Genomic DNA, 27,671 nt, shown 5'->3' on the forward strand with positions numbered 1-27,671 from the left:
AAATATTCATTTATTTTTCATGTGTGTTAGTTCAAACAAGATACTGTAGAGAGCCAATTAGGGAGATGATTGAGGAATTTGTTTTTATTTCAAATGTGTAACAAGAGATTAAGCTAACATTTACAACTCATTCATGATGATCTAAAAGATTTTATAGAATATTTTTCTGAAAATGAATCCCAAATGATATATATATATATATATATATATAAAATATAGTTGTTTCTTTAATAAGTATTCTTTAAAAATGTTAGATTACATGAATATTCTAACTGATTCAATATCAATTTATTATCTGTGAAACTTAGTGCATATATATATATTGAGTAAAGCTAAGAGCTTGCTAATGAAAAGTCATGCTTCTAAAGGTGCATATATTTTCTCATGTACCATACTATTTAGGATAAACTACAATATTAATTTATATATTTCAAATGTTTAGAAATTTTATATAATTGATAAAACAGAATAAAGCAATCAGTATACTGGACATGTAGAGACAAGGAAAACACAAATTATATATATATATATATATATATATATATATATATATATATACACACAGAGAGAGGGAGAGAGAGAACATGAGACAGAGAAAAATTGTCTTCAAGGTCGGGTAGATTGTAGTATTCCAAATTAATATGGACTTGTTCTGACAAGTAGATGCCAGCTAAGAAATCCAAATTTAAATTGATGATGTTATATGAGAATGAAAAGCTGTAAGTATTGCACTTTACTTTTAAGGTTGAAAGAAATAGAGAATAATCAATAAATCTGTAGGGAGGAGGATGGCTGAGTATTGATATAAGACGAATTTGACACAATGTCTCAGGAACAAATGTTTTGGAGTGACTACATTATAATGAGGAACATGGTAGTTAGGCAGCTGTAGACGAATTTCGTTTTGAAGGAGACAGATTAAAGTTTATATCATTAGCAACACGTTGAAACTGTTTGACAGTTGTAACAAGACAAAAGATAAGAAGTAAAAAAAGGTAATTTGGCCATGAGAAAGAACGGTGTACTTCAGATTTGATGTTTGATTTCATTTCTGTGCCAGAAAACCCACACAAACTCCTCTCTCTCTCTTTCTCTCTCATCGTGTGTTTGTGAGAGAGAGAGAAGGAGAAAAAGAGAGGAGTATGTTTGGAGGAGTGTAACATATTTTTTCAAAAATTGACATTCTTGACTAAGTTTGATATTTGACTGATATTTTCCTTGATTTTTTGTTTTGTTTGTTTTTAGTCGTCATTGAAAATGATAAAATCAAGATAAAAGAGGACATCAGTTCGATATTTCGGAATAATAGAGTTAAATACAATGAAACTGAAACAATGGCCATTAGTATAATGGATAGCATTGATAATTCATATGCCAAAATGGTCTATTCATTAACTTTTAAATCTACACAAATTGGTGAGAGAAAAACAAGCAAAAAACAAAACTATTTTTGGATCCTTAAAGATGAGTGATCCAAGATGAAAAAGAATGTCAGAAATTGTTAGCTGGTCTATAAATGGCTTTTGTGCCTTCTACAGCAATGCAAGAGAAGTTTGATTCAACAAGCACTAAACCCCATTGAGGCTCAGGGAGAAGTGGACAAGCATAAGTCTGTTGTTTGTTTATGGAGGATAATATACGGGTTCTTCCTTAATTAGCTCTGCTGATGTGTAAGGATGTCGCGTAACATGAAAATTGTCAGTAGTTAATTAAAGAAATGAAAAATTGAAATAAGGCACGCAAGCTGACAATGCTAATCTTCGAAGAATGAATGACCCCAGTGGAAAACAATCTTTAATAAAAGTGTGTGTGCGTGTGTGTTTTCAAAATATCAGATGACATTAGAATAATTTTTTTCCCCAAATGTATCAACATTCTGTTTGAAATTGGACTATGCGAAAATGAGATATGACACTGTTCAGATAAACTTATATTAAATTACGACAAATTGTTTTTTTATAAAATATCAAAAACAATATTTAAAAAAAAGAAGAGAATAATATCAAGAGTGAAATCAAACGAAATACAGAAAATATTGAATGAATTCGAACAAATATTCAATTACACAGGAAAAAACAAATTTAAAGATATTGTCTATAAAGCAATTCTTGTGTAACAAGTTGGATCGTCAACATACGATAAGATAACATGTAAAAGCTACATTTGAATATCAGAGAAATATCAATTACAACAAATCTTAACTCGTTTCTATTTACTGTGCACTGATAAGTTAGACTAAAGGCCTTTTGTCAAACTAACCCACGTACACTACGAATAGCTTATGTACACACCCATATATATATATATATATATATATATATATATATATATATATATATGTGTGTGTGTGTGTGTGTGTGTGTGTAAACACACACACATATGCATACGGGCACGCGAGTGTGTATATGTACGTGTGTTTGTGTTATACATAGATACATTATTGCAGTTTCAAAGAATTATCGCTCCTATCAATGTAATGATGTCTCCTGCATCTATGCATGTAATATATAAATATAAATATACAAAGACCTACATGAATGCATTCATATCTATGTACAAAGTTCGATGCAAAAATTAAATATACTGTTCTTTCCTCACATCGCTCCTCTCCCCGAAAATCTATATATATGATTAAATAACAACAACTGTTGGCAATCTCTTCTCCTCGAGGGAATCAATAACAAAACTACAACGTTGTGTCAACCACTGCATTTGTTGGCAGAACGAAGCCAACGTATAAAAAGTTTTGTAAATGTTGTCATTTCGGGTATTCGAGCACCATGGCCAAACAGCAGCCATTTCTACCCCTGTCTCGCCAGTTGAACTTAATACACTATCTCCCTCTCTCTCTCCTTCAGTGTCCCAGACTAAATTAGGCAAATGCTGCCTGTCGATCAACTTGTGTAAGAGGAGGACAAATTAGATCAATATATGAAACAGACGTGACACTAACTAGTTCTTCAGTTTAGCGAACTACCACATATTTTTTCAGAACATTAAGTTGCTGTTATCAGAAACAAAATTCGACAAATATATTGTTGTTGTTATCGTTATTATTATTTATTATTATTACTCCAAGAGGCCATATTTTCCTTCGTTCCAAACCGAATTAAATAAACAAACAAATTTGAAAAAGCTAAAAGCAAGCAACTAACCGAACAAACAAAACAAAAGTATTTACAAAATGCACCACCAAACTGACATACTGAACGAATAAGGTTACGAAGGAGAAATGATAATTACAAAAAAATGTTAAGAAACATTTTTCGTTCCTACCTGTGGACCGCCCTCTAATGAGTCCTCCAAGTGTAATTTTGCAATTCCAGGCATTTTAACAAATTGTCAACTCTTTTGATTAAAATTGTAATAGTCCGGTGTGAGAAACTGGTGTTGATAGACGACTCTTCTCTCGCTCTCGCGCTCACTCTCTCTGTTTCTCTCTCTATCGAGCATTCGCTTTCTTGCTATATCTCTTTCTCTTTCTGTCTCTCTCTCTATCGAGCATTCGCTTTCTTGCTATATCTCTTTCTCTTTCTCTCTCTCTCTCTCTCACTCACTAACAGGTACGCGTAGTACACATTCGCAGTATCACAGTATCGCAGAACGATAAACAAATGGCATATTCAAAATTACTATGGAACCACGAAAGTACTAACATCCGTTAGAATTAGAATTTTATTGCATTTTATTTCACAGAAATAATTTGAAGATAAATTGGAGTTGTTTTAAAATCCATGAGTCAGAAAATACAGGCACTCATGCATAGGTTAATAGAGTGGATATATCATTATTAATAAATACAATATTATATTCTCATAACAACCAATTTACCAACTGGTTTCATACTAGGAACTGAGAAAAACCCTGGCAATCATCAGAAAAGGCCAAAAGGAATAGTATGGTATGGGCTCCAGATGTGATACTTTAATACCTCTAGTAGCAAAGAGGTCATGCCATTCTATTCTTTTTGGCTTTTCTGTTGCTTACTGGGGGTTTTCTTGACTTCTGGTATGAAACCAATCAGTAAATTGGTTATTATGGGAATATAAAATGGTTATTAAGATACTATATCATACTCTCATAATTCAATTAAAATAATGATAATAATAATAATAATAATAATAATAATAATAATAATAATAATAATAATAATAATAATAATAATAATAGTAATAATAATAATATGAAAAGAGGGAAGAAAGCAGCCTGCAGAGGATTGCGGTTATCATCAGGAGAGACCATGGGTGAACCCGACAGTAGTGGGTATAGGTATTTAGGGATTTTGGAGTTGGATGACATTCTACACAGAGAAATGATAGTCAAGGTCAGCAAGGCGTACCAAAAAAGGGTAAAGATGGTGTTGAAATCCAACCTGAATGCCAAAAATTTGATTATCGCTATGAATATCTGGGCAGTTGTGGTGGTCAGATATAGTGTGTCCATCCTCAAATGGACTAAGGAGGAATATCAACACTGGATAGAAGGACAAGAAAGTTGATGACGCTGCATGGGGCACTACACCCTAAGGCAAATGTAAACAAACTGTATATGAAAAGAAAGAATGGTGGCAAAGGACTAATTAATATAGACCATTGTATAAGGAGTGAAAGGAGAACGCTTGTAGAGTATTTGATAAATAGTGATGAAGACCTGCTGCAATATGCCCTGAAAGATATGGGTGTAAATGCAGATGAAATGGTGGGCAAGGAAGAGTTTAACCAAAGAGCTGAGGAGAAGAGAAAAGAAGTCCTTCTTGAAATGAGAATGCATTACAATTTGAAAGGAATGCAAAAGACGTTAAGGATAATACAGCATCGTGGACATGGCTTGAGCGAGGTGATTTGAAGCGTACCACTGAAAGTCTGTTCATTGTTGTACAAGACCTGGCTCTTGTTACCAATTCAGTGAAGTATAACATCTATAAATCATCTGACACCCAGAAATGCAGACTCTGTGGAAAGCGTGTGGAAAGTGTGACCCACTTGGTAAGTGGATGTGAGAGCCTTGCACAAAAAGAATACAAGCACCGCCACAATAAAGTGTGTGTGTATCTTCATTGACACTAATGGCGTAAATACCAATATGAAGTAACAGAGAACTGGTATGAGCATGTACCAAGTAAAGTTATACAGGAGGATGATAATATGGGACTATGATTTTCAGATGGATCATGTACTTGAACACCGTCAGCCAGATATTGTCATATTGAATAAGAAAGACAAAAACTGTCAGATCATTGTTGTAGCCATACCAAATGACATGAATGTTGTGAGTAAAGAGGTTGAAAAAATTACCACGTACTCCGAAATGAAAGTGGAAATGGCAAGACTGTATGGAATTCAAGAGAGTAATGTGAAAGTGATACCAGTGGTGATTGGAGCGTTGGGCTCAATCCCATTGAAACTCCAAAACTTCCTAAGGCAACTGAAAATCCCATGCAAGATTGATGTCTTGCAAAAAGCAGCCTTATTGGGCACAGTGTACATCTTAAGGAAAGTATTATCTGTCTGAGGTCCTTGTTGTGACTTGACACACGACTAAAGACTCTGATGCATTTTTACCTACACTGTGTTACGAAGGAATAATAATAATAATAATAATAATAATAATAATAATAATAATAATAATAATAATAATAATAATAAATAAATAATCACTTGAACAAAACTGTACAAATCCAAATATATGGTACCCTAGGCATAACACCTACATGAACTTCTAACTTGTCTCTTGAGGTCTCTGGGTGAGACTTGGATCCAACTTGTACAAATGCAAAACAAAAGTCAAACATAAAATAATAATAATAATAATAATAATACTTGCTACTATAGGCACAAGGCCTGGATTTTTGTGGGGAGGGGGACAATCGATCACATCAACCTCAGCACTTGACTGGTACTTAATTTATCGACCTCAGTGGAATTTGAACTCAGAATGTGGCAACAGATGAAATACTGCTAAGCATTTCACTTGGCATGCTAACAATTCTGTCAGCTCACTGTCTTAGTAATAATAATAATAATAATAATAATAATAATAATAATAATAATAATAATAAATCCTTTCTACTAAAAGCACAAGGCCTGAAATTTTGGGGTAAAGGACTAGTAAATTACATCAACTCCAGTGATCAACTTGTACTTAATTTATCGACCCTAAAAGGATGAAAGGCAAAGTCAACCTCAGTGGAATTTGAGCTCAGACAATAACGACAGACAAAATTCTGCTAAGCATTTTGCCCAGCATGCTAACAATTCTGCCAGCTTGCAGCCTGAATAATAATAATAATAATGATAATAATAATAATAATAACACTTGACAGAGCAAAAAATTGGTATGACCATAAACCCAAAGGCATCATCGAAAATGATAATGCAAAGATCCTGTGGGATTTTATGATTCAGTGCGACCATGAGATAGAGAATAGGAAGCCAGATATAGTCTTAATTGAGAAAGAAAGCAAACTATGCTGGATCATAGATATAGCATGCCCTGCTGACAACAAGGTATGTGATAAGGAAGAAAGAAAAGTCAATAGATATGACAGGTTAGCTTGGGAGGTTAAGCAGTTGTGGTCAATGAAAATGGTCAGAGCCCTGGGAACAGTGAGTAAAAATCTTGAGAAGTACATGGAATAAATAGGAGCTGCCATAAGGGTGGAGCACTTGCAGAAAACAGCACTGCTTGGAACTGTTTAAATACTCCGGAAGGTGCTTGAAAAATAAGGTGGGGGGTTACCTTAGTTCACTAGTAGTGAACAGCTGATACCATATTACATCTCCAGTGTTAGAAGCTGTGCAAAGACAATAATAATAATAATAATCCTTTTTACTATAGGCACAAGGCCTGAAATTTTTGGGGAAGAGGATAGTCAATTACATCAATCTCCAGTGTTTCACTAGTACTTAATTTATCAACCCCAAAAGGATGAAAAGCAAAGTCGACCTCAGTGGAATTTGAACTCAGAATGTAGCAGTAGACGAAATACCACTACACATTTTTTTCAGCATGCTAACGATTCTGCTAGACAGGAAAAATGGTACAAACATCACCAAGATGCAGCAACAAAAGAAGAGAATGTGACAGTCCTTTGGGATTTTCATATGGACATCAATAGAAAGATCAAGGCTAATAGGCCTGATATAATTATTAAGGATTGTAAAAAGGAAACATGCATGAGCATACCATCTGATCATGACATCTGAAAAGAGTTCCAAAAGATCAGAGAGTATAAAGACCTAATAATTGAAACTAAGAAAAAATGTGGCATTTTAAGGTCTACAATACTAGTGATAGTTGGTACCCTTGCAATAATTGAACAGGAATGTATTCAGACCAAATACCTGAAAGGCCATACCAGCAAGAGATTTGCTTGTCAGTTACTTGACCTTTACCAGCTGAGCAATGTTCCTTAGTGGCTGATAATATGTGCATTTCTGATCATGAGCAGGAGTAGTGGGGAAACATCATAGTTATGTGTTGAGAGGAATTCTTCGAAGTTTGAATAATTCCTTCCTGGAAACATGGGTGTGTGTGTGTGTGTGTAAGAGGGCCCTTGGCCTAGTGGTTAGGGCGTTGCACTCAAGATGTCTGTGAGTATATATTGTGAGATGTCTGTGAGTATATACAAGTGCTCTGCAACCGTTTTTCACTTGTGGTTCACTTGTATTCTTTTCAAAAGTTTGATGGCACATCTGATCTCAAAATGTAACTAAAAGTATAAGGAAAAAATTATAATCAGGTTACACAGTGGTACACTTAGCATCATCTCATGGCACACCAGTGTGTCACAACATACCAGCTGTGGAGCACTGGTATATACACAAATATATGCATACTTACACACACACATGTTAACCATTTATATCTTTGGCCCCACCTGGGACATGGGCCATTGGCAATGTTTTACCACTCATCTCTTTTCCAAATCTTTTATCTCCAGTTGCCTCTAACTCTAGCTAGATTATCTCACATTATTCTCCGGGTCACATTACTTGAAATTACTCTTTACTCTTTTACTTGTTTCAGTCATTTGACTGTGGCCATGCTGGAGCACCACCTTTAGTCAAGCAAATCGACCCCAGGACTTATTCTTTGTAAGCCTAGTACTTATTCTATCGGTGTCTTTTGCTGAACCGCTAAGTTACGGAGACGTAAACACACCAGCATAGGTTATCAAACGATGTTGGGGGGACAAACACAGACACAAACATATACATATATACGATGGGCTTCTTTCAGTTTCCGTCTACCAAATCCACTCACAAGGCTTTGGTCGGCCCGAGGCTATAGTAGAAGACACTCGCCCAAGGTGCCACACAGTGGGACTGAACCCGGAACCATGTGGTTGGTAAGCAAGCTACTTACCACACAGCCACTCCTACGCCTAGTTTTCTTTAGTTTTCCTTGATTACTTTTGCCCTGGAAGTTCTCTTTGATGAATCACTTTGCAATGTCGTGATGTCTCCTGAGGTCATGTATAATCTAGTGCCCCTCTTTTCGTTTGATCTCTAAACTGTTGGGGATTTGCTCCTGCAAGTCTATATTACCCAATGTATTCTAAGTATCTTATTGAAGAAATGATTCAAGGTCTAGATCTTCTTCAGAGAGGTGTTCAACTATCTACCTTGGCTCTATACAATATGATTGATGACTTCATTCATAAATTGAAGATGCATGTCTTAGTGTTCCTGGAGGTGAGTCTTGGCTTTCAGATGTCATTCAGCAGGGGAATACAACTAACACTTTGCCAATCTTAGCTGTCATGTCAACATCAATGTCACCTGTCTGGTTGATACTGCATGTACATGAAGCTTGGCATTTCTTCAACTGAATATGGTTCAACTGAAGTGGGCTACTTTCAAATTTAATACTCAATACATGATACAAGTGTAGAATTTTATATTCTTTCATTTAAAACAGGGCATAATGATTATTTCAACCGACACAGTTAAGACCCTGTTGGTTAAAAGGACTGGTGTGCCAAGTTTTGAATAATAGTGAGTGACATGTGTGTATGTGTGTGTGTGTGTGTGTGTGTGTGTGTGTGTGTGTGTGTGTGTGAGTGTGTTGTGGTTAAGTGCATACATGGTTGGGTAGTTGAGAAGTTTGCTTCTCAGTCACATGTTTCAGGCTCACATCTACTGCATGACACTTGAGTAAGTGTTGTAACAAGGAAGGCTTCTATATGTATTGGAGAATAATTTATGTTACATTAATAGAAAAGGTGAAGGCACATAGCTCAGTGGTTAGAATATTGGGCGCACAATCATGAGATAGTAAGTTCAATTCCAGACTGGGCTGTGTGTTGAGTTCTTGAGCAAGACACTTTATTTCATGTTACTCCAGTTCACTCAGCTGTAGAAATGAGTTGCAATGTCACTGGTGCCAAGCTGTTTCGGCCTTTGTCTTTCCCTTGGATAACGTCGGTGGTATGGAGAAGGGAGGCTGGTATGCATGGGCAATTGTTGACCTTCCACAAAAAACAACCTTGCCTGGACCTGTGCCTCGGAGGGGAACTTTGTAGGTACAATCCAATGGTCATTCATGACCGAAGGGGATTTTAACTTTTTAATAGGAAAGGTGTTCATGCAATACAATTAATGGAAACATTCAGATGAAACAGTGAAGTATGACATGTACAGAATGTTTTTGTTAGAAACTCAACGTTTGGGATAATTTTTACATAGCAAATTCAGGTGCTGTGGTGTGTCTTCTTTGATTATTCCAGGTTAAATATTCAGCTATGAAAACAGCTATTAGGAGAGCGTACACCAACTTGATATGAGACACTGAATTTTTGGCGCTTAGTTTGACTGTATTTGTAGGTCTCACTCATGGAAAGTTCTAGTCAGACCATTGAACTATGAGCAGTTCATTGGATAAAATCTCAGGTGTCCACATGAATGAATTGCAGTTTCTGTGGGGCAAAACACAAGCCTGAATCTAATGCTATAGTGTCTTCAACTGTAACTCTGTAGCAACCAAAGCTTTGTGAGCAGATTCAGTAGATAGAAACTGAAGAATCATTTAAGAGGTATAGTTATGCATGAGTGTTAGTGTCTTGAGGTCTTGACACCACATGAGAGTTGTAAACAAGCGTCATTCTCAAACAAGCATTGCTCTTCATTTCCAATCATCATCATCATCATCATCATCATTTAACGTCCGCTTTCCATGCTAGCATGGGTTGGACGATTTGACTGAGGACTGGTGCAACCGGATGGCTACACCAGGCTCCAATCTAATTTGGCAGAGTTTCTACAGCTGGATGCCCTTCCTAACGCCAACCACTCAGAGAGTGTAGTGGGTGCTTTTACGTGTCACCCGCACGAAAACGGCCACGCTCAAAATGGTGTCTTTTATGTGCCACCCGCACAAGAGCCAGTCCAGGGGCACTGGCAACGATCTCTCTCGAAAACCCTACAAGGCCAGTCAGGCGGTACTGGCAACGGTCATGCTCAGGATGGTACATCTTATGTGCCACACGCACAAGAGCCAGTCCAGAGGCCCTGGCAACGATCTCACTTGGCTTGCCGGGTCTTCTCATGCACAGCACATTTCCAAAGGTCTCGGTCAGTAGTCATCGCCTCGGTGAGGCCCAATGTTCGAAGGTCTTGCCTCACCACCTCAGCCCAGGTCTTCCTGGGCCTACCTCTTCCACGGGTTCCCTCAACTGTTAGGGAGTGGCACTTTTTCACGCAGCTATCCTCATTCATTCTCACCACATGTCCAAACCAGCGCAATCGTCTCTCTTGCACACCACTACTGATGCTTCTTATGTTCAGCTTTTCTCTCAAGATACTTACACTCTGACGGGTATGCACATTTACATTACACATCCAGCGGAGCATACTGGATTCATTCCTTGCTAGCTTACGCATGTCCTCAGCAGTCACAGCCCATGTTTCACTGCCATGTAGCATGGCTGTTCGTACACATGCATCATACAGTGTGCCTTTTACTCTGAGTGAGAGTCCCTTTGTCGCCAGCAGAGGTAAGAGCTCTCTAAACTTTGCCCAGGCTATTCTTATTCTAGCAGTTACACTTTCAGCGCACCCATCCCCACTACTAACTTGGTCACCCAGATAGCGGAAGCTATCGACTACCTCTAGTTTTTCTCCCTGGAATGAGATAGAAGTTGTTTCCTGTTTGTTTACAGTGTTTATTGCATCTGAACATCTGCCACATACAAAAACTAACTTTGTAGTTAATCTGCCTTTGATATTGCTGCACCTCTTATGTGTCCATAGCTTGCACCGGGTACATCTTATAGAGTTACTACCTACTCCTTTACTGCATACTGAGCAGGGCCATCTACCTGAAGGGGTTTGTGTTTTATCTACCTTCCTACTTATTAGGATTTTGGTTTTTGCTAGGTTGACTCTAAGGCCCTTCGATTCTAGTCCTTGCTTCCACACCTTAAACTTCTCCTCTAGTTCTGATAGTGACTGCGCAATTAGTGCAAGGTCATCAGCATAGAGGAGCTCCCAGGGGCAACCTGACTTGAATTCTTCTGTGATCGCCTGGAGGACTATGATAAATAGGAGGGGGCTGAGGACGGAACCTTGGTGGACCCCTACCTCTACCCGGAATTCATTACTGTACTCATTTCCAACCTTCACCTTACTGACAGCATCTCTGTACATGGCTCGCACAGCTCTCACTAACCATTCTTCTATCCCAAGTTTCCTCATTGACCACCAGATAAGGGATCGGGGGACCCTGTCAAAGGCTTTCTCCATGTCAACGAAGGCCAGGTACAGAGGTTTATCCTTGGCTAGATATTTCTCCTGCAGCTGTCTCACTAGAAATATGGCATCAGTGGTGCTTTTACCTGGCACGAACCCAAACTGCATCTCATCTAAATTGATTCGCTCCCTAATTAGTTGGGCTATGACCCTCTCCGTAACTTTCATAACCTGATCTAACAGCTTGATGCCTCTGTAATTATTAGTATCTAAAGCGTCACCTTTACCTTTGTAGCAGTTTACTATGGTGCTGCTACACCAGTCATTGAGTATGACTCCTTTGTGTATCACCTGATTCGTAATACGGGTGACTAGGCTGTAGCCAACACTGCCAGATATTTTGAGCATCTCTGCAGTGATTCCTGATGGGCCGGGGGCTTTCCCTGTCTTCATACTCTTAATTGCTTTATCTACCCTGGTACTGTCAACTCGGATAGCTGGTCCCTCTGTTGGGTCGACATACGGCAGGCTCTCTTTCTCCCATTCATTCTCTTTATTAAGCAATCTATTGTAGTGGCATCTCCAGACCTCTTTCTTTGCAGCCTCATTTAGTGCAAGCGTACCATCATCCATGCGAACACATTTCTCTCCTACAACATCACTATTCTCTCTCCTACACTGTCTTGCAACATGAAATACCTCGAGTCTTTGGTCCTCACGGCGCAGAACATTGGCAAATCTTTACTTATCTGCTTCCCCTCTGGCTAAATAAACCTGTCGCCTAGCTTCCCTTCTGGCAGATTGGTACAATTCCCTGCTACCACCGTTCTTCCAGTCCTTCCAAGCCTGTTTCTTTTATCTAATAGCCCCGTCTACATCCTTGTTCCACCACCACGTTACTCTAGGTCAAGAGGGGACTTTACACCAGCCACAGATCTGGTCTGTGGCTCTCAACAGGTTGTCCCGCAGAAATTTCCAATTGTCTTCCACGTTGTATGATGCTATATCCCCTTCTATTTCATCAAATGCTTCAAGTAACTTGTCTCTAAGTCTCTGTCCATTTGCAGGGTCTTTAAGTTTCCATACCCTTCTCCTCCAGGCCGGTCTACTTCTGGGTATCCATATTGCCTTGATCTCGAAGTCGCTAACTACTAATCTGTGTTGGGGTGTACATTCTTCGCTAGGGAGGGTTTTGGCATTTATAAGCCGCCCTCTTTCTCTAGTTCTGGCGAGGATGTAGTCGATTTGGCTAGAGTGTCTGCCGGATTGGTAGGTGACTAGGTGACAGGCAGGTTTCCTGAAGTTGGTATTGCAAACCATAAGATCGGTTGCATCACAGAACTCCAGCAGTTTGGTTCCCTCCTTGTTGCGGGAACCGAAGCCATAGCCTCCATGTATGCCATGGAAGCCTCCAGCACGACGTCCGACATGACCATTGAAGTCACCAGCCACAAAGAGAAGGTCTCTGTCTCTTGTCGACGAGGTAGTTTGCAAGAGGGTGTCATAGAATTGGTCTTTCAGCCCATCCGGGAGCCCCGGCTGAGGGGCATAGGCTGAGATGACAGTAGCTAGCCTATGATGAAGCACTAGTCTAATCTTAAGTACTCTGTCACATACTCTAACTACCTCGATTACCTTATCAACCCATTTCTCTGCTAGAAGTATTCCTACGCCCCCGATTCCCTCAGTGTTCCCTGCCCGTTTCATGAAAACATATCTGGGCATAAGGAAATATTGTCTTGCTTGGAAATAGGTGAGACTTAAGTGACAAGAAGGGCATCCAGCTGTAAAACATCTACTTCAATGAATTCCATCCAGCATACGTGAGCATGGAAAATGTTTATTACTCTCTATGTATGTATATTTACACACACACACACACACACAAGATAAAGTAATTAAGGGTATGAAGACAGGGAAAGCCCCTGGCCCATCAGGAATCACCACAGAGATGCTTAAAATATCGGGCGGTGTCAGCTATAGTCTAGTCTCCCATATAGTCAATCAAGTGATACATGAAGGAGTCATACCCAATGACTAGTGTAGCAACACTGTAATCAACTGTTACAAAGGTAAAGGTGATGCATTAGATACAAATAATTACAGAGGTATCAAGTTGTTGGATCAGGTAATGAAAGTCACAGAGAGGGTCATAGCCCTACTAATTAGGGAGAGAGTTAGTTTAGATGAGATGCAGTTTGTAGCTTCTATGCTGGAGTGAAGGCAGTATGTTCTTTGTCTATCTCCTTAACTTCTTGGAGATTTTAGGCATAATTATACTAATGCGTCCATCTGTTTTAATTTAATTAAATTCTATGTCTTTGTGCAGCTGAGGATTGCTCTGCATTTAAACTGATGTAATGATTGCATTGTTCAATTAAATGGAGTTGCATGAAATGATCGTACTGCATTACCTCTGTAAAAAACATCATTTGAGCATGGCCGTTGCCAGTACCACAGGACTGGCCCTTGTGCCGGTGGTATGTAAAAAGCACCCACTACACTCTCGGAGTGGTTGGCATTAGGAAGGGCATCCAGTTGCAGAAACTCTGCCAGATCAGATTGGAGTCTGGTGTAGCCATCTGATTCGCCAATCCCCAGTCAAATCGTCCAACCCATGCTAACATGGAAAGCAGATGTTAAATGATGATGATGATGATATATATATATATATATGTATGTGTGTGTCTATGTTTGTGTTTGTCCCCCCACCATCGCTTGACAACCGATGTTGGTGTGTTTACGTCCCCGTGACTTAACGGTTCGGCAAAAAAGTCCGATAGAATAAGCTTACAAAGAATAAGTCCTGGGGTTGATTTTGCTCGACTAAAGGCGGTGCACCAGCATGGCCACAGTCACATGACTGAAACAAATAAATGAATATATAACACATTCTTTCTCTCTCACACCTTTTATTTGTTTCAGTCATTGGACGGCGTCCATGCTGGAGTACCGCCTCGAAAAATTTACTCGAACAAATCGATCCCAGTAATTTTGTTTTTTTAGATTTGGTACTTATTTTGTCGGTCTCTCTTCCAAAACTGTTAAGTTACCAGGACATAAACAAACCAACACTGGTTGTTAAGCAGAGAGTGGAACATAGACGAACAAAATAGATAAGTAGATAGATAGATAGAGAGAGAGAGAGAGAGAGAAAGAAAGAGTGTGTGTGTGTGTGTGTGTCAGGGGATATTTTGGCTTGCAATTAGGCATTTCTTGCGTTTGGGAGAGTGTAATTAGTTGGAATTTTTTGTTCTCCCAGTACTGTTGATTAAAACAAGACGGTGAGAGACTACATTTTGAAGTAAAATAATGTAAGTTATTCAATTCAAGAATGAATGGTAGCAATAACAATAATATTAAAGAAATTTAGACAGTATTGTTATAGCTATAACAATCTTGATTCTTGTATTTTGGAAGTGATTTCTGTAATAGAACAAAAATCCTAGCCGGCTATCAAATAAAACAATACTAGCTGCTGATTGACTGAAGTGAAAGTAACATTTTAAACTTAAAAGATCGCCGCTAGAAAATCGAATCTATATGGTATTCATTAGTCAACAGCGAAATATCTTAAAAGTCTCTTCTTTACCTATAGCTATCCACTAAAAAAAAAAACCAAAAAAAAAAACCGAATAAGTAAAAGAAAACTAATAGTCAAGAAATAAGTAAAATGTAAAAATGTATAATGAAAATAAAAACAACTCTAATATAAGCCTCGTATTCTTGAAGCAATATTTTAAAACCGATAGCCATCCATACATTTACTTTCATACGCAACAGCAGTATTGATATTATTTTGGGTTGATTAATAAAATCATTCAAAATTTATCTATAATTTATATTTAAAATTAATATGAAATTTCACTGAAATGATTTTGAAATCTTAAAAAAATAAGCGAAGTTGAATTTTATCAGAGAAAAGTTGATTCATTCTTGCATTTTCTGCTGTATTGTAGTTTCCGGTGAATCTACTTTTCATTTAGAAAAACGCCAACATGCCGCAAGAAAATTTAGAAGAAGAAGGATTACCTAAAAATCCAGACCTTCAACTTGCTCAATCAATATTTCTATTGAGTACCAAAAAATATAAAAATGACGCGTCAATCGCCAAAAAAATTATGGATAAAGTTATAGAAGACAGTAAGTGTTTTGAGATGAATGATTCGGCCTTGTACGTTGACTAAGCTCACATGCATGTACCACTAAAATCTTTGTTTTAATATTGTGTAAATATGCGTACACATATATATTTTATACGTGTATATATATATATGCATATGTGTGTATATAATGGCACTTTAATTCAAAATATTGAAAGTATTGAGGCACCAACAGCACGAGTTCTAAGTTTACACGGGTTGTTTGAAAACTGCTTCATCATTCTTATACGTTTTTACCGGATAATTTCTGCTTTATGATTTTACGATTTTTGTTTTCATCTTATTTTGTTATGATTGTTTTTTTTTTCAAATTTTACGTTTGATTTCTATTTTCACTTCTACAAGGCAAAATTATTTCTTTGTCAGTGGTAATAAGCCATTCTTCAATAGTGTTCAGTACAAAAGTGCCGAAGATCGCCACTCTTCTGTGTATCCTTAACAAGCTTGAAGCACCTTTCTGAAAATAGTTGTTTTCATTCCCAAGGCAACTCTGAACTAGTAGTCATTTTATGAAATGTACTCCAGTTATGAACATCCAGTTTTTTCCCTCCATAGTATATTATCTAACGTATATATATTTTAAAGACAACAATGTATGATTTAAGGGAAATATGGCTGCTATTTCTACTAGATCGAGCGACCAATTAGAGCTCCTTCATTGGCTTGTTGAAAATGGTTTTCATAATGGCTGTAAATCTAATAGTTCTTTATCATTAATTTCGTTCCAAAAGCATATTTTTTTTATAATTTAGGTATATCCCAAGTTTCTTGGACTAATTTATAGGAAATAGTTGCTAAATCTTCCTAAAACTACACACCCTGTTTCAAGAACAGAAAGGACACATCGGATAACGTGGTCTTTGATACCTCTACAATTACAAAAATAAACACTATAATTATTCCTCGACAGAGGCACAATATTCAAGTGGAAATGCTGGACAAAATGCCTTAGTTTTAGTAGGGATATTTGTATTTCGGATATTTCCTTTTAATAGACTGGCTTTATCCATTGGTGGTGTTAGTGCGAAACTGCATTAGCCCCCATTTAATATTACAAAGTCCAGAATTAATGTTTTCACTCACTCAAATATATTGTGCTTTTTCATTTGAAAGGCATAACTTATCAGTAAGACTATTTTCTAATAAAAGACTTCTTGAGCATGTGAGCCTAACCAATGGCTTGAACTTATTTTCAAGAACCCTGCCTTGTTATTTTGTATATGGATAGATCATTACCATCATCGTTTAATCGCCCATCCTGTGGCCAACCCTCACTTGTTTCCAAACAATGTAATATTTCTTCATGGCCAGACATGTTTTCACGGAAGATTGAAAATGATTGACACTACTTGTATGAGAGTGACACTCATTTACAACATTCACACGATGTCAAGACAATTGTCATAGAAATGTCTTTGACCATAAGTCTACTTGATCAAGAGAGGTAGGCCCCGAAACGGTACGCACTCTCTCCTGATGACCCTATACACTTGCTGGGTTCCGGTATGCGGAGTTCCCGACTGGTAGCACTTGCATGTGCAAGTTGTTTGCAAAACATCTTGATCAAGGTTCACCTGGGTATAAACAACAACCTCCCGTCCGCTCATCATTTGTATTGTATTCACTCACACACGTCTTTGATATAACCAAAACTGCATCTAAAAGTTTAGGCGTTTTGTTCCTGGTTAGAAAATAACTTTAGTCCTGGTTGGTGATGTACCCAAGCTTTGGAAATATGATTAATACTTCTCCTTCAAAAATACCGATATTCCTTACTCACCACTCTATTGCTCACTCTTATAACATTTCTGACAGCTGTAAGCAGCCAACTCCTTCCTGTTTAGCACCTTCAGTTTCTTTCCCTTTTCTTATACCATCAATATAGTCTCCATAGAACCAGTTCTGCTAGAAATCAGCATTCCTGCATCATACACTCAGACATCAGTGATCTTTCCGTCTGTCAACTTCTATGAAAGCCAAGCTATTGCCCCTGAAGTTAACACAAGAACCTTCTAATTGTATATGTGCTCTGTCTGTCTCATATCCCTTTGTATCAAAAGTTTCCTGTTTGACTACTCTTATGGCCAATGCAATGATGAGGCTCTTTCTTTCACATTCTGTTAACTTGGTATGCTTTAGTTCAGTTATGTCTACCACACTTGTTTTTCATATTTCTAACAACAATTACTCTTATTGCATATAACACAAATTTTCACCCCTGCTAAACTTTTTGAACACGTGTTTTGTACATGTAACAGAGACCTTTCCAAAACTTGTTACTGCTTCCATGAATCTCAAATTCATCATCAAATAAGGATATAACCAAGTCTCTTTCAGTATTACCAAACACTGCATGTATCAATGAGACAATCCCTATGTATATATATAATACAACTGAAACCCTTGAAATTTCCAGTGAGCTCTCAAAGCAAACATACAACTTTGATATAACCAAAATTGTATACAAAAGGATAGGCATTTTCTTCAGAGATAGAAAATATCTTATGTTTTGGTCAGTTGCTGACTGATTACAAAGTTAAGTTCAGTCCATATTACAATACTGTTCATTCATATTTTAGGTATGATATGACTTTTAATCCTAGATCACATATATTAAAAAAAAAAAAAAAGAAGCTTCTCTGACTGATCAGAAAAGATAAATTTGTCAACTTCCTCCAACTATTTGCTCACATAACACTCTTTTCTCTGATTCTATCTACAAGGGAATTTATACATGGTTGCTCAGCCTGCTAGAATAGCAGCTAAATCTAACTTAAATCACACCTTTTTTTTTAAGAATATAAGACAGATAATGCATTTCTGGATTTATTATATCTAAAAATAACATTGAATGGTCATGGTTTGAAATCCCTTTGACCATAGGTCTCCTTCGTCTGCACTTACTACTCATCATCTCTATTGTTTTCACTCACACCTCTACCCAATTGTGCACTAAATATTTGGTACTGCTTTTCATTCAAAAACTGCAGTCCATTGTAATTCTTTTCCTTCAAGAGTCATCTTAGAGAAGTTCAAATTGAATATCATTTATATCAGTGGGTCCAATGATTTTTTTTATCTGTGAACCCTCATAGATATTTGATGTTTAAAAAACCCTATTGTATTTTTAGAATTAAATATTATCAGGAATTGTATAAAAAATAGTTAAAATATTTTGTGCATTGTAGAAGTATAACCAGTTTATTGCACATAAATTTTGACAACAAACTCTAATATGGGCCTCAGTTGAGAACCACTGATCTATATCAACTTAACCAGTCTAAGAGGGCCTTCGAAAATTATGATTACTGTTTCTTTACCCAACCCCACCAAAACAAATTATTCTTTTTAACTCTCACTCAGACCTGATTGTGCAACCCTATGATCAAAGATGTTCTAATCATGAATAATATCACCTATTTTCAGATATAGTATCCATTGTCTTTTTTTTTAAGGTAGGTGTGATTTGAGGAAGGTTTGGCTTCTATTTCTAACAAATCAAGTGGCAATGTAGAGACTCCCTCAGTGATCTATTCAAAATAAAGTGTTCTCACGGTATCAGCATGAAGAACAGATTTTCTTTGAAGATTTTAGCTTTGCTATTTTTATTAGAAATGTGGTTAGTGATAGATGACTAACAATATTTTCTTTTGTTGTATTTTACCTTGGATTAGTTTAACTATTTATTTTTTCTATATCAAATCTGTCTAACCTATTTGATACCAGTCTCTCTGAGACAGTCTTGGTTTTATTATATAAACTAATCATGCTTTAGAGTAATCTAGATTAAAACTTTCTATCAAAATTGTGTTAATTTAGTCAAAGACTGTATTTCAACTAAGATCTGGTAACACTCCATGTCTAACCCTCAAACGTTTTCATATTTGAACTTTATCATCATTAATCACGAGTAAATTCAATGCATGTTGGCATGGTTTGACGCATTTAATGTGTTCCTTTAGCTATGGTAACCTTTCAAGAAACTTTGAGTCCTAAGAATTGGAAAGAATTTAATGAAATTTAATTAAGATATGATGATCATCATCATTGTGCTAAATGCTTAATTTTTTATGCTTGCATAGGTCAGACAGAATTCATTGAGGCAGATTTTCTGTGGCTTGTTGCTCTTCCTGTTATCAGCTTGGACCTATCCCCTTCATTTACCTATTGCTCACCTCTCTCTTTCTTTTTGTCATCACTCATAGCTCTCCACCTCATCTCCTACCTTCTGTACTGATTACATAATCCTCATTACACAGATTTCCTTACTCTTCACTAAGCCTATGTTATAAAAGATAGCATTGAATTACCCTGATCCCCATTACCCATGCACATTAACTTTGCACTTTTGTGTTATCAGCCATCACTCTCCTTTGAACTACCCATCATTTACCCTTACTTTAAGGCTTTTGAGTACTCTCTGTGCCTAAACTTTTGCTTGGTTTCTGGCCTTTCGGTTGTCATTGCTCTCTCTCTCTCTCCCTTCCTCTGTCAACATGTGTAAGTTTACTGAGTACTCTACATTTTCCATGTACAAGGCACATTCCCTCCTTTGCACAACAGCCACCTCTGCTTCCCATCTGTGCTCCCTTTGCAGTGACTGATGACCAAAACAACTTCTGTAATGATGTTGTCATAAAAATGCACCTAGTAAAGTGATTGGCAAATGAGTAGAAAAAGCATTAGGTTGTGAGGTTACTTTAGCTATGTCTTGGTGCCATGAGAAAATGCACCCAGTATGCTCTGTAAAGTAGTTGGTGATAAGAAGAGCATCCAGCTGTAAAAACCTAGCCAAATGACACAAACAAGCACCAGTGAATAGGAGTGGAAGCTCCCAATGAGATATGACTTTAGCTATGACAACCTGTTCAACTCACACCAGCATGGAAAATGGATAGATGATGATGGTGATGAGGATTTTGTGAGGATAAGCTTTTAAGTTTATAAATTTTGAAGTTGTAGAGGTGCATTGGTTATGGAATAGGGTTACTTTGAAGCCTTATATTGTCGGCATTTTTTCTTCTTTGAGTCATCATTGCGAAAGGTGCTGCCCAAGGGAACTGAACCCGAAACCACATGATTGGGAAGTAAGCTTCTGTTTTAAATAGTTAATTCTTAATTTCCATGTAAACCTTTTAATGAGACAATGAGAGTGGGCCTTTTGTAGTTGCTTATTAGAAATAGCAACTGAAACTCTCCGGTTACATCCTACATCTTAAAAATGGGAAGGATACAATATTTGAAAATAAATGATGGGTTGTCCATGGTTGGAACATCTTTGATCATATGTCTGCACAGTCATAACCGATTTAGGGTTAAACTGCAGAAACAACTTTACATCAGTTGTGTGGGGATGGAGTTAGTGACAGAACAGTAGCTATGACCTTTGAAAGCTTTCTCAAACTATAGCTGGCATTCAATTTGAGCTTGTCCTGCAAAATTTACAAAAACCTATACAGCCCAACTTAACTACATATTAAAATGTTAAATGTGTCATAGATATAGAATGTTTTAACTACAACTGAAATGCTTTTGTTTTCTCTTTAGACATGGCGCCATTTTATGAAACTGTTTGTATTGCTCAGCTTGGTTTCAAACTTGATGAAAATCTTTTGAAGAAGATGAAAGAAACAAATGAAAAAGATTTGAAAGCTATAGATGAAAAAATTGAGGATGCTGAGAAGAATCTTGGTGAAACAGAAGTTCGGGATTTTATGTTGGAAAAAGCTGAATATCTGAGCAGAATTGGAGACAAGGTGAATAACATTTTTTTTTGGTCTTGAGAAAAGTAATGTGGTCATGACATTTGCAGGTTCTGTGAGATTAATATTAATGTTCCTCTTGACAGCTGCAGGAAAAAAATATATAAGTAAAGAATTCCAGAGAACCAGGAAGGACTGGGTATTATGCATAGTGTAGGCACTGGGGGAGTGGCTACAATATGGCTGCTGAATGGAGAAGTAAGTGAGTCAGGAGTGCCTGAGTAGAAGTTGCGGGAGTCCAGCCAGTTCTGTGGGGAAAAGAAGGAGAAAACACCATATCTATTGAGTACCTTGGAAGAGATGATATATTCTTTAGGCTGTGCCTATCTGGATTTAAGTATAGTTATGTTCCTGCCGTTTTGTAATTGCTCATTATCTGGATATAATGTTTATATAATTACACTTTTTTTTTTGTCTTTTTCAGGAAGGAGCTCTGACTCAATTCCAGAAGACAAGTGATAAGACAGTTACACTTGGATATCGTTTAGATTTGGTGTTTCATCTCATCAGAATTGGTCTCTTTTATATGGATCATGAACTGATCACTCGGTATCTAGAAAAGGCACAGACGTAAGTTTGTAATATATCTGAATTATTGGTTGTAGAAATATTATTTCTCTTTATCAACTGTTAAATAAAATATTGATGTTTTAGGATTAGTTTATATAACATTAGTTTTGTATTTTTTTTTATTTTCCTTCTAAATAATGCTACCATTTTTGTCTCTTTGCAGATTAATTGATGAAGGTGGTGATTGGGATCGACGTAATCGTTTAAAAGTCTACCGTGGAGTCTACTGTATGTCAATACGAGACTTTAAAAAGGCTGCTTCCCTTTTCTTGGATACTGTGGCAACCTTTACTTCATATGAACTCATGGATTATCAAACTTTTGTCACCTATACTGTATTCTGTTGTACTATTGCACTTGAACGACCTAAACTCAGGGAACAGGTAAGTTTTCTGGTTTTGGCCAGGTATCATAGTTTGGTTTTCTGATAACTTTGCTTTTCAGCAATAGAAACAACTAAAACAGTTCATTTTGTTTCTCTTCATAAATTTCCATAAATAAGGTATAGGTATAAGTATGGCTATGTGGTTAAGAGGTTCACCATGCAAATATGTAGTTTTAGATTCAATATCACTGCATAGCATCTTGGGCAAGTATCTTCTACAATAGACTTGGATTGACCAAAACTTTGTGAGTGAAATGTAGTAGATGAAAGTCTTTTCATGTCTTTGCATTGACACCACTTGGTTAAGGTTTATGTCCTCTATAAACAAAGCATTCTATTCAGGAGTTTGACATGTATTGGTCATTGGAATAAAGTACCTCCCTTGAAAAATTAAGGGAGAGCATGCAGCTATAGAATGCTGTTACAAGAAGTCTCATTCAACCTATGCCAGCATGGAAAAAGATAACACGACATTATATATTTTGACCCCAATATTATTTTCTTAAGTAAGCTTGATTCTTTAAATATAGAACTATTTATATGCTAAAACTTTCTTAGTCTCATTTTGATTCAGCTACACAATGGAACTTACACGTAATAACATTACTGTTGTATTCTATCTTTAGACTCCTGTGCTGGTGACGTGTAAAAAGCACCATCCGAACGTGGCCAATACCAGTACTCCCTGACGGTGGCACATAAAAAGCACTATCCAAATGTGATTGATGCCAGGACCACCTGACTGGTCCCCGTGCTGGTGGCACGTAAAAAGCACCCACTACACTCTCGGAGTGTATGCAATAAACTTCTAAATAATTATTTCAAATTAGGATTGTTTTCTGCTCATTGCATTTGTTAGCACTTTTTTTTTCATGTAGATGGCTTTTCAGAGAAATTAATCTTGATCTACTTTTGTTTAATCAGCAAATTTTTCACCCACTACTCTTGCATTATAATACATCTACTTAGTGATTGTCTCATTGCTACATTAGCATGTAAGATGAAGTCTCTGCTTTACTAAGGAAATCGAATGAGATTGAATATAGATATTTGAAATTGTCCCCCTTGCCAAAATGAATAAAATGTTAGTCATTAGTTAATTTCTTTTCATCCCTTAATTATTTTTAATTAGATTTTTTTAATGCTCACTGCATTAAATATGTTAATGTTAAATAAATTCTGAATATCTATTGAGTTTTTATTGAACATTAATTGATATTATGTGATAATCAATTATCACTACTTTTTTATGAAATATAACCAGTTTTGATGATTTTTTTTTCTTACAGGTTATCAAAGGATCTGAAATTTTAGAAGTTTTACACAGCTTACCCAATGTCAAGTCCTTTTTATTTTCATTGTATGACTGCCAGTATGCTTCTTTCTTTAGGATTCTTGGTAAGGTATTTTTTTAAAACTTTCTAATTGTCTGTTTATGAAATGTCCAAATTTTCAGCATTTTGCAAAGTATAATGACATCAGTAATTTAGCTAATGAATATCAGCATTCAGTCTTTTATTCATGTATATATTTTTTTCTGAGCTGGCAAGGGCTGAATGGATCTGTTATGCAGCATATTGTTGCTTGTTAAAATCCTTTGTCAATTCTTCTGTTAGACTTGGCATCCTGACATTTGATCCCACCTCTTCTTCACCACTTCATCTCTTCTGTTGCAAATCCTTTTCTGTAACAGCATCATCATCATCTTACATCCATGTTTCATGCTGGCATTGGTTATTTGCTTATATTTTTTGTAGCTGTATATTCTGTCCACATCTGCTGGACCAAATGGATTTTAGTTTCTTTGAGAATGAACTATATATATATATATATATATATATAAAATAATGCTATATCACTACCTATTGAAGTTTTATAATTGTATTTTGTATTATTTGCAGCTTGGGTAGAAGAGACAATGCAATATGATCGTTTGCTGTCTCCACATTATCGCTATTATATTCGAGAAATGAGGATTGTTGCTTACTCTCAACTCCTTGAGTCTTACCGCAGCTTGACTCTTGCTTACATGGCTGAGACATTTGGTGTCACTGTTGAGTTTATAGATCAGTAAGTTTCTTTCCTATATTTTGTCTGTAACATGTATTGATTGCTTTAACTGAAATATGTTGCATAACAAATGTCTTAGAAAACTAAATTGATGGATGAATGTATGAAACTGAAAAAAAAAATTCATATATTTTGTACTTTTATCCTCTAACTTTTTTACTTCAACTGAGGAAAGTATGTTTGGAAACAATATAAAGAAAATGATCTCTCAAAGCCGGAGTGTTCATATATAAATAAATGTAATGTGGAAGCAAATTGTGTCCATAATTTCAACTATGCTTGGTCACATGTTTCAGTGCTCTAACTATAATAACTAATGGAAAAAGTCTGTTTAAATATTTCATGTTTTTATCTTTTGTAGGGAACTCTCTCGATTTATTGCTGCTGGTCGACTTCATTGCAAAATTGACAAGGTTGGAGGAATTGTAGAAACTAACAGGCCTGATAGTAAAAATTGGCAGTATCAGGTTAGTTTTGCTTTAGAAATCTTCTTAATTAAAAAACAAAAAGGATGTTTATGTACTCGAGCTCACATATCTATGTTGTAATGGTTATTATAACTTAACATTTTGAAGACAGTCTGTTATATTTATAGACAAAATAATTTACTTATTTCAACAATAACAAAACATGTAGGTACACATACCAAGGAAAGGGTTTTGTACCTTACCTTCTCCTACCAACACTCAATAAAGCCTTCAAAGTTACTACAAATGTTTGGTGGTCTTACATATAAAGCCATCAAAACTGCATTTTAAAGTTTGGGCTTCTCTTTCAGGGCTGTAAAGTACTTTGTTTTGATTAATTGCTAATCTTATTTGTCAGAGTTCTTTCGTCACCATACTGTAACCTCTTCAGCGACTTTCAGTTCCACATGTCTACTCGTGTCCTGCCTATTCCAAAAATGGAATAGGCAGGACAAGAGTAGACATGTGGAACAAAAAGTCATTGAAGAGGTCACTGTGGTAACGGAAGAACTTTGACAAATAAACTAAATATAATATTAATGCTAAAATGAAGATCAAATCAATAGTGTGTGTATTTAATCAGTTAAAGATGACCATCCCCAAGTATAACAGTTTCTGTTTGTACACATGATTTCACATCAAGAATCTTACAAAACAAATACATAAACATTTTATACAATTTTTATGATTTTTAATAACTTTTGTCTTCTAATGCTTGTAAGATATCTGTACACTTCCTAGGCCTTGCCCTTTTGCCCAATCTGTCTCCATCAAGCCTTCTCCTCTTCTTATTCATCTGTTCGTCACCATTCTATGACATTTTCAGTTAATCATAAAAGCAGAATCTGCACATATTTCATTCTTTTTTTTTTTCCGTTACTAGTTACCTCTCTCTTTCCCTGGAAATTCACTCCTCATTCTCAATATCATATCATTCTCAATACTTTCTCACATCTGACACTACTTTATTAAAATTATATAAACTAATTTTTGTTAATAATACAGGTTGTGTTGTTGTAAAGATTGTTTGCCAACATAACATGACAGTCCTGGTTTAGGACGAATGTTGCTGTAATTTAGCCCCAGGAGACATCGTCTCCAGCTGGCTATACGACACGATCTGTGTCCTTACATTTTTGAACGAGAGAATCTAGCTCAAAACAACATCTGTGTATCTCACGTTGTTAGATTTAAAAAAAAATAGTTTTCTAATTTATAAATCAGTGACTAGTTGTCACTTTGAAAACTATATATTTCGAACAGGAATTTGGCTGTGTCACCTCTAGCTGAACAATTATTGTGCTGATGAAGAGAAATAACCCAGAAATTGCGATACACAGATATTGTTTTGAGCTGAGTGGGGGTGTTAGATTCCCATGTTCGAAAATATAAGGACATAGATCATATCATATAGCCAGCTGGAGATGATGTCTCCTGGGGCTAAATTACAGCAACATTCGTCCTAAACCAGGACTGCCATGTTATGTTGGTAAACAATCTTTACTACAAAGTACTGTTGCTGAATATCTCACATTGTGAGATTTAAAAGATAGTAATTTTCTAACAGGTTGTGTTATTTATAATTTCTTTTTTTTTTATTTTGTTTACCACTGAAAATCAGAATTGTAAGAGGTGCTGGACTTGTCTGATTCTTTTTCATTTGCTGTCATCAGAAATCCCTACTCACGTATAATGATTTCATTTCTTTTCTACAACATATTTATATATCAGTAACAGCATAAAAACATTTTATTGATTACTTGAAACTTTGATCCATATGTATGTGAACATAACTGGTGTATATTTTACAAATTTTACTGCATTTGTGATTTCACTTATTTTTATATTTCCTCATCTGTATTCAATTATACACATCACTAATATTTCGCTTATATTTATCCATTTTAGGCTACAATCAGGCAAGGAGATATTCTTTTAAATAGAGTCCAGAAACTGAGCCGTGTTATCAACATATGAGAATAGAAGAACCAGTGTTTCCAATAGTCAGTTTGCTTCAGTTCTTACTTTCATAGGATGATGTACATATAATGCAGTGACTATATGAAAGAGATATTTACATTAAGAATAATTTAAGAAATCCAGCTTAAATTATTTCCAGCCATATCATGAAAAGATGTGATGGATCCCACTGGAAAGAATTCTTTAGCCCACTCTCTCTTTGAAATACCATGAACTATTACCATTCTGATTAACTGCTTCACCATTTTAACATGACTGATCAATTATTTTCTGTAACCATAAGATAAATTTGAACACTTCAAGTTTTTGTCAGTCTTGCTGTAGATTAAGAGCTTGAGTATTTGTGGATACTATTAGCAATTTTTGTACTGCAACCAGAACTAAAACAAGGGATTGGTTAACTTTTTTTTGTTTTGTTTTTGTTTTTTTTTGCTGGGATTCATTTACATCTATTGCAGTCATTTATACCTTCTGTAATCATTTTCATGTCTATCAATTAACTTCTTGACTGATAATTGACTGTTATTAGAACCATTTTACTAATTAAATAAAAATGACTCAATTATTTACTCTTTTCACAAAAA

The 27,671-nt window shown here is 36.2% G+C and overlaps 2 protein-coding genes across 6 annotated transcripts in view; one reads left to right on the plus strand and one right to left on the minus strand.

Annotated features, from left to right (window-relative positions):
- Positions 1 to 3,598, minus strand: part of LOC106871906 (DCC-interacting protein 13-alpha) — a 58,548-nt gene extending 54,950 nt beyond the window's left edge. For 3 of the 4 annotated variants that reach the window (XM_089347626.1, XM_089347625.1, XM_089347624.1), the window contains exon 1: positions 3,277 to 3,595. In XM_089347626.1, the coding sequence (XP_089203752.1) occupies positions 3,277 to 3,330 (54 nt within the window). In that variant the 5' untranslated portion in view covers positions 3,331 to 3,595. Of the gene's footprint in view, positions 1 to 3,276 lie in introns of all 4 variants that reach the window. The other variant, XM_089347627.1, reaches the window with a different exon arrangement.
- On the plus strand, positions 562 to 27,671 carry LOC106877911 (26S proteasome non-ATPase regulatory subunit 6). Of its 2 annotated transcripts, none has more exons than XM_014926963.2 (8): positions 562 to 719; positions 21,401 to 21,609; positions 22,040 to 22,185; positions 22,349 to 22,568; positions 23,860 to 23,968; positions 24,472 to 24,640; positions 25,002 to 25,107; positions 27,016 to 27,671. In XM_014926963.2, exons 1-8 carry the CDS (start codon positions 704 to 706, stop codon positions 27,082 to 27,084), a joined length of 1,044 nt encoding a protein of 347 aa, XP_014782449.1. In that variant the 5' UTR covers positions 562 to 703; the 3' UTR covers positions 27,085 to 27,671. The 2 variants fall into 2 exon arrangements, with proteins under 2 accessions (XP_014782449.1, XP_014782448.1); XM_014926962.2 differs by lacking the exon at positions 562 to 719 and adding an exon at positions 15,664 to 15,833.

This window comes from Octopus bimaculoides, chromosome 2, assembly GCF_046866305.1.
Source record: "Octopus bimaculoides isolate indiv1 chromosome 2, ASM4686630v1, whole genome shotgun sequence".
Classification (NCBI taxonomy): domain Eukaryota; kingdom Metazoa; phylum Mollusca; class Cephalopoda; order Octopoda; family Octopodidae; genus Octopus; species Octopus bimaculoides.

What these genes read in the sequence shown, in the direction of transcription:
- LOC106877911 (XM_014926962.2), top strand. Translation starts at nt 15,689, where the DNA reads ATGCCGCAAGAAAATTTAGAAGAAGAAGGATTACCTAAAAATCCAGAC. An exon ending in TGAGCAGAATTGGAGACAAG is followed by an intron (nt 21,610 to 22,039) that starts GTGAATAACATT and finishes TGTCTTTTTCAG; the next exon opens with GAAGGAGCTCTGACTCAATT. An exon ending in GTAAAAATTGGCAGTATCAG is followed by an intron (nt 25,108 to 27,015) that starts GTTAGTTTTGCT and finishes TATCCATTTTAG; the next exon opens with GCTACAATCAGGCAAGGAGA.